The sequence below is a fragment of the Oncorhynchus tshawytscha genome, linkage group LG22 (assembly GCF_018296145.1).
Source record: "Oncorhynchus tshawytscha isolate Ot180627B linkage group LG22, Otsh_v2.0, whole genome shotgun sequence".
In the NCBI taxonomy this organism is placed as follows: domain Eukaryota; kingdom Metazoa; phylum Chordata; class Actinopteri; order Salmoniformes; family Salmonidae; genus Oncorhynchus; species Oncorhynchus tshawytscha.
In genome coordinates, this window is record NC_056450.1 from 21,409,512 (window position 1) to 21,420,900 (window position 11,389).

The 11,389-nt window shown below is 43.1% G+C and overlaps 1 protein-coding gene across 2 annotated transcripts in view; it reads right to left on the reverse strand.

Annotated features, from left to right (window-relative positions):
- Positions 1 to 11,389, reverse strand: part of LOC112222057 (semaphorin-3F) — a 45,492-nt gene that overhangs the window by 18,218 nt on the left and 15,885 nt on the right. For both annotated transcript variants that reach the window (XM_024384622.2, XM_024384623.2), the window contains exon 2: positions 10,539 to 10,672. In XM_024384622.2, the coding sequence (XP_024240390.1) occupies positions 10,539 to 10,641 (103 nt within the window). In that variant the 5' untranslated portion in view covers positions 10,642 to 10,672. The remainder of the gene's footprint in view (positions 1 to 10,538; positions 10,673 to 11,389) is intronic.

Consider the following 11,389-nt stretch of genomic DNA (forward strand, 5'->3'; position numbering starts at 1 on the left):
ATGATCGGTGTCCAAAAATGCAGATTACCGATTGTTATGACAACTTGAAATCGGCCCTAATTAATCGGCCATTCCGATTAATCGGTCGACCTCTAAAAGAAATCACTACTAAAGGACACCAATAAGAAAAATAGACTTGATTGAGCCAAGAAACACGAGCAATGGACATTAGACCGGTGGAAATCTGTCTTTTGGTCTGATGAGTCCAAATTTGAGATATTTGGTTCCAACCACCGTGTCTTTGTTAGACACAGAGTAGGCGAACGGATGATCTGCACTTGTGTGGTTCCCACCGTAAAGCATGGAGGAGGAGGTGTGATGGTGTGGGGGTGGTCTGCGATTTATTTACATTTCAAGGTGCACTTAACCAGCATAGCTACCACAGCATTCTGCAGCAATATGCCATCCCATCTGGTTTGCTCTTAGTGGGACTATCATTTATTTTTCAACAGGACAATGACCCAAAACACACCTTCAGGAAGGGCTATTTGACCAAGAAGGAGAGTGATGGTGCTGCACCAGATGACCTGGCCTCCACAATCACCCAACCTCAAACCAATGGAGATGGTTTGGGATGAGTTGGACCACAGAGTGAAGGAAAAGCAGCCAACAAGTGCTCAGCATATGTGGGAACTTCTTCAAGACTGTTGGAAAATAATTCCTCATGAAGCTGTTTGAGAGAATGCCAAGAGTGTGCAAAGCTGTCATAAAGGAAAAGTATGGCTACTTTGAACAATCTAAAATATATTTTGACTTGTTTAACACTTTCTTGGTTACTACATGATTCCATATGTGCTATTTCATAGTTGTGATGTCTTAACTATTATTCTACAATGTAGAAAATAGTAATTACAAAGAAAAACCCTTGAATGAGTAGGTGTGTCCAAAATTTTGACTGGTACTGTATGTCAGGCTTGGATTCCCCATGCCAAAAACTTTTTCCCCAGGTGCATGAAGAATGAGGACATGTTCCGTGATGTCAATGAGAACCTACGGCCAAATGCTCAAGACAGGATTGATGCAAACTAGTGCCTGCTTAACATTGTTTCTTTCATTTATTTAATTTGTTTCATTAGATCACAGTCAGACATAATTACTGTATGTATCTGAACAATACAATTTATTTATTGCATCAATGATCACACCTTTGATCACACATGGGATAGAAATTTGATGTTCAGTCCATATTAATGGATAGTGCAAGTGTATTGCCTAATGAAAAACTATGTACATTTCTGTAGCATATTACATTCAAAGGGCAATTTTGGAACATGTATCTTGCATTTTTAGCCATTGGATTAATTGATAATCACTGTTTCACTGTTTTGGTGATTAAAATCAATGTTGTCATGGTATTTCAAAGTTTACTTATATTTTGGATCAATGGTTGTGCTGTGAAAGATGTCTTCAAGCAAAATTAATGCTCAAGAAAAAGTGCTGAATATGAGACTTGCTGCATTACAAGTCTACAAGAGTTTTGTACTAAGAGTTTTGAAAATTCACCACATACAGTGGAGCAAAAAAGTATTTAGTTAGCCACCAATTGTGCAAGTTCTCCCACTTAAAAAGATGAGAGAGGCCTGTAATTTTCGTCATAGGTACACTTCAACTATGACAGACAAAATTAGGGGAAAAAATCCAGAAAATCACATTGTAGGATTTTTAATGAATTTATTTGCAAATTATGGTGGAAAATAAGTATTTGGTCACCTACAAACAAGCAACATTTCTGGCTCTCACAGACCTGTAACTTCTTCTTTAAGAGGCTGCTCTTTCCTCCGCCCATTACCTGTATTAATGGCACCTGTTTGAACTTGTTATCAGTATAAAAGACACCTGTCCACAACCTCAAAGAGTCACACTCCAAACTCCATTATGGCCAAGACCAAAGAGCTGTCAAAGGACACCAGAAACAAAATTGTAGACCTGCACCAGGCTGGGAAGACTGAATCTGCAATAGGTAAGCAGCTTGGTTTGAAGAAATCCGTAACACACTACGCCGCCAGGGACTCAAATCCTGCAGTGCCAGTACATGTCCAGGCCCGTCTGAAGTTTGCTAGAGAGCATTTGGATGATTCAGAAGAAGATTGGGAGAATGTCATATGGTCAGATGAAACCAAAATATAACTTTTTTTGTAAAAACTCAACTCGTGTTTGGAGGACAAAGAATGCTGAGTTGCATCCAAAGAACACCATACCTATTGTGAAGCATGGGGGTGGAAGCATCATGTTTTGGGGCTGTTATTCTGCAAAGGGACCAGGACGACTGATCCGTGTAAAGGAAAGAATGAATGGGGCCATGTATCGTGAGATTTTGAGTGAAAACCTCCTTCCATCAGCAAGGGCATTGAGATGAAACGTGGCTGGGTATTTCAGCATGACAATGATCCCAAACACACTGCCCGGGCAACGAAGGAGTGGCTTCATAAGAAGCATTTCAAGGTCCTGGAGTGGCCTAGCCAGTCTCCAGATCTCAACCCCATAGAAAATCTTTGGAGGGAGTTGAAAGTCTGTGTTGCCCAGCAACAGCTCCAAAACATCACTGCTCTATAGGAGATCTGCATGGAGGAATGAGCCAAAATACCAGCAACAGTGTGTGAAAACCTTGTGAAAACGTTTGACCTCTGTCATTGCCATCAAAGGATATATAACAAAGTATTGAGATAAACTTTTGTTATTGACCAAATACTTATTTTCCACCATAATTTGCAAATAAATTCATTAAAAATCCTACAATGTGATCTTCTGGAGAAAAAAAATTCTCATTTTGACTGTCATAGTTGAATTGTACCTATGATGAAAATTACAGGCCTCTCTCATCTTTTTAAGTGGGAGAACTTGCACAATTGGTGGCTGACTAAATACTTTTTTGCCCCACTGTACTTGTAAAAATGGCATCCAAAGCGCAAAAAAAAATGATAATACTTCATATCACCTCTGGGCTCATCCTGACAATAACAATCCTGCCTTAGCCACAATCCACAGTATGTTAGAGCAGCACTGGATGGAGACAGAGCAAGGTTTGGGAGGAGTTCCTTCTTTACCACAGTGGAATCAAGTTTTGTTTGCCAGTTGCCGTGTGTGTGTGTGTGTGTGTGTGTGTGTGTGTGTGTGTGTGTGTGTGTGTGTGTGTGTGTGTGTGTGTGTGTGTGTGCCCGTGCGTGTGTGTCTGTCTGTCTGTATGTGTGCCAATGTGCCAGGGCCAGAAAAGCTGGTGGTCACATTTTCCACTCGCAAACACTGACTAACGGGTGCTATAGGAATCAGGACTGCTCACAAAAAAAGTTAATAAAACCATGCCTCTGGTGCCAATCCTAGTCATCTATTTGTACTTACAGAAATAATGACATTTTATTTTATTTTACAGCCATTAGGTAACCACATTATGTCCCCTATTATCTGAATCTAGGTCGATTGACAGACAATTTTGTAGAAATAAATCTAAAAATCAAACTTTGCAGTAGTTTGGTAGGCTCTATATCCAATGAATGCCTAAATTGCTAGTGCTATTGTTAACTTTCTTGTTTAGAATAAAGTGTGACAGAAGATTATCTGTGTTCTCATTTCTATGGAAACAACTTAAAGAGTATGTGGACTTTGCCAAGTGTAGTAATAGTATCTCTCATTAGCAGATTGGTCTGACTTCTTACTGTAGAATTTAAATCAAGATCACTTTTTTGGACCTCCCAGATAACTCAATCCGCCGTGATGCCTTTGACGGCAAGTGCCTACGCCTACTGGGAATTACATGGCGCGATCACAGCCCAAACACAATACGGCGAAAGACATCAGAGCCTCCCGACTCCCAACTGTTTGGCCACCTGGACAGATCAAACCCGCCTCTGGAGCCTGCCCTCATCCTCAAGGACCCATCTCCCAACTGGCCACACCCAAGAGGAAGACAGAGAGCCAGGTGGTCCGACCAGTTGGAGTACGACCTACACAACCTGGGACTCAACACTACATCAGGCTGGGACCTGGCCCAGAATACGACGGTGTGGAGATACAAATGTCCAGGCACTATGCTCCTAGAAACTAGCGAAGAAGAACCAGTGAGTGAGTGAGCCAGTGAGTGAGTGAGTGAGTGAGTGAGTGAGTGAGTGAGTGAGTGAGTGAGTGAGTGAGTGAGTGAGTGAGTGAGTGAGTGAGTGAGTGACAAGAGGTCTGACAGTAATGTTTTGGACATCCCAGATAACGGTTTTGGACCATCCATAGGGGTCTCATGCTAAACCTGGTATTAGTCTGGGTACTAGGCAATACCCCCACTAGTGCTGTTTCCACACTACAGTGAGGAAGAATTTTTTTTTTTATCCCCTGCTGATTTTGTACGTTTGCCCACTGACAAAGAAATGATCCGTCTATAATTTTAATGGTAGATTTATTTGAACAGTGAGAGACAGAATAACAACAAAAAAATACAAAAAAACGCATGTCAAAAATGTTATAAATTGATTTGCATTTTAATGAGGGAAATAAGTACACCCTCTCAATCAGAAAGATTTCTGACTCCCAGGTGTATTTTATACAGGTAACGAGCTGAGATTAGGAGCACACTCTTAAAGGGAGTACTCCTAATCTCAGTTTGTTACCTGTATAAAAGACACCTGTCCACAGAAGCAATCAATCAATCAGATTCCAAACTCTCCAACATGACCAAGACCAAAGAGCTCTCCAAGGATGTCAGAGACAAGATTGTAGACCTACACAAGGCTGAAATGGGCTACAAGACCATCGCCAAGCAGTTTGGTGAGAAGGTGACAACAGTTGGCGAGATTATTCGCAAATGGAAGAAACACAAAAGAACTGTCAATCTCCCTCAGCCTGGGGCTCCATGCAAGATCTCACCTCATGGAGTTGCAATGATCATGAAAACAGTGAGGAATCAGGATCTTGTAAATGATCTCAAGGCAGCTGGGACCATAGTCACCAAGAAAACAATTGGTAACACACTACGCTGTGAAGGACTGAAATCCTGCAGCGCCCACAAGGTCCACCTGCTCAAGAAAGCACATATAAATTCCCAGTTGAAGTTTGCCAATGAACTTCTGAATGATTCAAAGGACAACTGGGTGAAAGTGTTGTGGTCAGATGAGACCAAAATGGAGCTCTTTGGCATCAACTCAACTTGCCGTGTTTGGAGGCGTCGGAATGATGCCTGTGGCCCCAAGAACACCACCCCCACCGTCAAACATGGAGATGGAAACATTCTGCTTTGGGGATGTTTTTCTGCTAAGGGGACAGGACAACTTCACTGCATCAAAGGGACGATGGACGGGGCCATGTACCGTCAAATCTTGGGTGACAACCTCCTTCCCTCTGCCAGGGCATTGAAAATGGGTCGTGGATGGGTATTCCAGCATGACAATGACCCAAAATACACGGCCAAGGCAACAAAGGAGTGGCTCAAGAAGAAGCACATTAAGGTCCTGGAGTGGCCTAGCCAGTCTCCAGACCTTAATCCCATAGAAAATCTGTGGAGGGAGCTGAAGGTTCGAGTTGCCAAACGTCAGCCTCGAAACCTTAATGACTTGGAGAAGATCTGCAAAGAGGAGTGGGATCCCTCCTGAGATGTGTGCAAACCTGGTGGCCAACTACAAGAAAAGTCTGACCTCTGTGATTGCCAACAAGAGTTTAGCCACCAAGTACTAAGTCATGTTTTGCAGAGGGAGTCAAATACTTATTTCCCTCACTAAAATGCAATTTTTAACATTTTTTACATGCGTTTTTTTCTCTATTTTTTTGTTGTTATTCTGTCTCTCACTGTTCAAATAAGCCTACCATTAAAATTATAGACAGATCATTTCTTTGTCAGTGGGCAAACATACAAAATCAGCAGGGGATCAAATACTTTCTTCCCTCACTGTACTTCCAACAAGTATCAGCTTTCCAGTCATATGGGGGTTCCTTGAGGAAATGTTCACTTTCTTTATCTGATTTCTGGTGTGTGCCCTATAGCTAATGACGGGCTCAACTAAATGAGCAAGACTCAACAGCGTACCACTGGCCCCCCTGACAGCGGTCCCTTAGTTTTCAATCATTAGAAGAGCTTTGGACTGAATTAGTGTCTGGAAGCCAAGTCCTGGCAGGTGGCCAGCTCGTTGGGACAGAGACTGCTATTGACACAAGGGTCCTTTAAGGGGCTGACTTTTTACAAGGCTGGGCCGGTCAAGTATCTCTTTTGGGCTGAATTCCACAAAAGTTCTCAAGGGAAAGAAATGTAATCAGGCAATGCTTGGTTCTCAGCCGCTGGACCTTGATTATCTGCCGACATTCTATCCATCAAGGTTCCAATGAACATTCTATTTCCAAATAGAGCATTACCTAATATGACGATTTGGCCCCTTTGCAGGCTTTTGAATCTAGGAATGGTGACTGCATTAACTCATACAAAGGAAAGCGGAAAGTATGGATGTTGCTCTTTCTGAAGTGATATCATATGATGGATGTTGATCTTTCTGAAGTGATATCATATGATGGATGTTGCTCTTTCTGAAGTGATATCATATGATGGATGTTACTCTTTCTAATGTGAAATAATTTGAAGATATTCTTTCTGAAATTCTATCATTGGATATTAGGATGCAACGTTGAGTTGAGCACAAAGTGCATTCAAGTGAAAATGGATAGCGTCAGCATTTCTACACCGGGAATGGCTGATCAATGTATCATTACACAAAATATATTAATTATTTAAATAAATATTCCTCTTATTCAATGTTTGGGTCCAGGGTTATGTCAAGTTTAAACTTTGACACCAAGCACTGGACATTCACTTCCCACCAAGTTATTTAAATCCTCTTCCCAGATCTCGGTGTGTTTTCCCCTAATTGACACAGTGGCTGTTATTCTTTCCCAATGAAAGTATTTCCCACAAGAAGCTTCATAGTCATTCCAGGGGTAGTTGACTACTCTGGGAAGTTCTTCAGTTCCTGGTAGTGTAAATAGCCTGGTCTGTGTCAGAGATTGATGGAAAAACCATCAACCACCCTAGGATGAAGAGACAGTAAGTATGCTCTACGGCTGCTGTTTCAACAGAGGCAGAATGGGGGGACAAAGAGTAGACCAGACAAGTTGTGTAGAAGAAGAATGCCGTGAAGGTTTAAGGAGATAGGGGACAATATTGCGAGACAAAAGGTAGTTTTCCAAATGGATATTTGCACGTTAACATTTGGATGGGACATACTGTATGATGCATCCATCCCATTATTCTATTGTTTTCAGTGTGTGTTTTTTCTCCCTTGCCTGTAATACTGGGTTTCAGAATATTTTCCTGCAGTGAAATGACCAAATCGCCCTCTATTGGCCTCATGGGTGGAATGTTATTCATATTTTTCAGAATTAATAACCTTTTTTTTTTTAAATGCAAAAACTATGGTGTTTCTATTTGTTATATTTCAGTTTTCTGTGATGTATATAAAGTGTAATATTGCGATGAAATACATTTTCAACTCATATCTAACATGGTACAGGTGTCAATTTTTTTAAGCCCAAAATGTATGTGTGGTGTATATACTTTTGTTTCAAAGTAGATTTGTTTAAGACTACCAATAAACACTCTGTGTGATCCTGATTTAGCCCACTTGAGTAAAAGGTTATTAAACTGATTTCAGACACAGTGAGCAAAGTTACATCCACACAATAATACGAATATTGTGGATAATCAAGTTAAAATTTTTGTTGACATGCTTTGCAAGAAGAACCATTTCCCTAATAATCCTGTTTACATGGACATATCTGAATTCAGGCTACCTATGGGACTTGATAAATGCAGAATATCGGCAATCAAAATAAACGTTCTACCTTTTTTTGCGAAACCTTTTTGATTCAGACATATAAAGTTTGTATGCGAAAACTATTTCTAAGATACATTTTTTCAGTTTTTTTTAAAAACTCACTTCACTCGAGCATAAGAGGGAGGCTTGCGCTACTGGTGCTGGCACATGCGTAGATCACATACACAGCTGCAACGTCCATTAAGCTATTTACATGTCCTAATAGTTCGATTTTGACCTTACGCCGATTAAGATAACTGTAAGCAGAGCAAGGTGTTTACATACTTGGCCTAGTGCCATAATCAGTTTAATATTGAATTATTAGTGTGCATGTAAACGTACTCATTGCAGGATAACTCAACTGAGGTGGCAGTAGCTTCTGCACTCTGCCTTGAAAGAGTCCGTCTGGAACAAGATGACAGGCCCCGCTCTGCATAACAGGCATGTCTGTCTCGCATATTGGAGCAGGTTGTTGGATCTGGGCCCTTGCGTTCTTCAGGGGGCTTCCCTGTGCATTTGCTGAGGTAAACACAGCAACCATGGCAGGCTATTTATACCCCGGTAACACCAGTGCCCTATCCTGCTTCTCAGAAGAGGAATCCGTTTCACTGTCACCTACGCACACAATAACCCAGGATAGACCACCACCCCCTGTCACCGCTCTCTCCCTCACAGTGACACCCCTCCCCTTTCCTCCCTTAATACTCACACCCATGTCTGTCTCCATTTCTCATTCTCACCACTCTTTCTATCCATTACTCTCTCCAATGCCTTTATTTTCACTCCCTCTCATCTCAAACTTACTTTCCTTCTCTTCTCCATCTACTTCACCAGATTTATCTTCTTCCTTCCTCCCTTCATCACCCATCCACCCCTCCATTCCGTGTGGCTCTAGTGTTACATGGCGAGCTCATACCTCCTGAGACATGGGCGCCACCAGTGTCCCCTGGGCCCTGGCAGAGGGCCAACAGATCCTGTACCCCCTCCCCTCCATAGAGGGTCAACAGATCCTGTACCCCCTCCCCTGCACAGAGGGTCAACAGATCCTGTACCCCCTCCCCTGCACAGAGGGCCAACAGATCCTGTACCCCCTCCCCTCCACAGAGGGTCAACAGATCCTGCTCCCCTGCACAGACCAGATCCTACCCCCCCCTGCACAGAGGGCCAACAGATCCTGTACCCCCTCCCCTGCACAGAGGGCCAACAGATCCTGTACCCCCTCCCCTCAGAGGGTCAACAGATCCTGTACCGCTCCCCTCCACAGAGGGTTAACAGATCCACCGCTCCCCTGCACAGATCAACAGATCCTGTACCCCCTCCCCTGCACAGAGGGTCAACAGATCCTGTACCTCCTCCCCTGCACAGAGGGTCAACATATCCTGTACCCCCTCCCCTCCACAGAGGGTTAACAGATCCTGTACCGCTCCCCTGCACAGAGGGTCAACAGATCCTGTACCCCCCCCTGCACAGAGGGTCAACAGATCCTGTACCCCTCCCCTGCACAGAGGGCCAACAGATCCTGTACCCCCTCCCCTCCACAGAGGGTCAACAGATCCTGTACCGCTCCCCTGCACAGAGGGTCAACAGATCCTGTACCCCCCCCTGCACAGAGGGTCAACAGATCCTGTACCCCCTCCCCTGCACAGAGGGCCAACAGATCCTGTACAGATCCCCCTCCCCTGCACAGAGGGCCAACAGATCCTGTACCCCCTCCCCTGCACAGAGGGTCAACAGATCCTGTACCCCCTCCCCTCCACAGAGGGTCAACAGATCCTGTACCCCCTCCCCTCCACAGAGAGTCAACAGATCCTGTACCCCCTCCCCTCCACAGAGGGTCAACAGATCCTGTACCCCTCCCCTGCACAGAGGGTCAACAGATCCTGTACCCCCTCCCCTGCACAGAGGGCCAACAGATCCTGTACCCCCTCCCCTGCACAGAGGGCCAACAGATCCTGTACCCCCTCCCCTGCACAGAGGGTCAACAGATCCTGTACCCCCTCCCCTCCACAGAGGGTCAACAGATCCTGTACCCCCTCCCCTCCACAGAGAGTCAACAGATCCTGTACCGCTCCCCTGCACAGAGGGTCAACAGATCATGTACCCCCTCCCCTGTACAGAGGGTGGCAAGCTGTGCCCGTTTGAGTTACATATAGCACATTCAGACACAGAGCTCCACAGAGACACAGCCAGGTGTTTTCAGATAAAGAAAACACCAAACACATTTTTTTTGATGAGAAAGAGTCTTATTGTTAGTATCGAGGGAAAGTGTCCTTTTGCTCTTGGGTCAAAATGCCAGTCAGCTTTTGGGTTTCTAAAGTACTATTGTGTTCAAAGGGTGCCTGCTTTCGTTTTATAATTGGTTTTTGGTGTATAAAGTGAAATACGTACTTTATTGAAAAAGTCGCTCTCAAGACCCCAACTTTGATGTCTTTCACATTAAACTAAAATTTCATAGTTAAATGCACTGACACAAATTATCTTAAGTGATGGGGAATGTTGCTGTTGGATAATTATTATAATATCAGCCTTAAAGCGCCAATGTGTATACATCAACCAGCATTAACTTTAGGCAGTCCACAAAAAGTTATTAGGTTAAGCTCCAGATCTGTTTTACTTTGAAAGAAAAGATGTGGTTGTTTTGAAGTTTAAAGAGCTATCTATTTCAATTACACTGAATTTCACTAAAGCAACGGTTAATCTTCCCACTAAGAATATCCCAAACGATATCTGTCAACTGAACACTCACTGAAAATAAGTAAGGCTCACCTTTGTAAGACAAATGCACTCTGGGAGCAGTCCGAGCGTCGGCATGGCAACTGTAGACACATATACTCAGGAGAAAGAAGAGGAGCGCTTGGGTGGTCTCCATAGCAATGAAGGCAGAGTTAACCTTTGGAGTCCTACAAAGGGGAAAGGGAAAAGCATTACAGATTAACTGAATGTCACTTAAAACCATCATATCATTTGCAGCCATTTAGAGAGAGTTCCACATCCAATGCAACAGAAAAGTGTAGATTTGAGAAGTTAAAAAGCAGATGATACGTTTTGAATTAGCTTCCAGTCTTCTGACACTGAAATCACCCTGACCCTTGTAATAATCTGTTTGCAGGTCAGTGAGCATCAACGCTTTCTTTGTCAGAACCAGAGTTAAGAATAAAAATACCTCATTACTGAGAGATATCATTAGCATGTCAATCGCTAGACATTCCCATTTCAAGAACACTATCAATAACAGGACAACAAAAGAGTGCACACAATCATCTACAAATGGATGCAGAAACTTTGGGTACTAGTAAATATTAGGTGCCAGTTTGCCTGACACAGATTAAACCTAGTCTTTCAATAGAGATGTTTCAATAGAGAAGCACTTTCAATAGAGATGTTTTTTTTAGTTAGGACAAGGCCTAATACCGTGTCTGGGAAGCGGACACTAAGAAAACTATCCTATTTAACATACTGAGAAATTGTCAATTAAAGAATCATTGAATTGTATGACTTTGTAGGAAGCCTCATCAAGTCATCCACATTCAGAGGCTTTTTTATAACAGGGACACCCAGATAAATCAGATATCAATCAATGACGACAAGGCAGAGAAGCCATAGACAGAGAACACAAC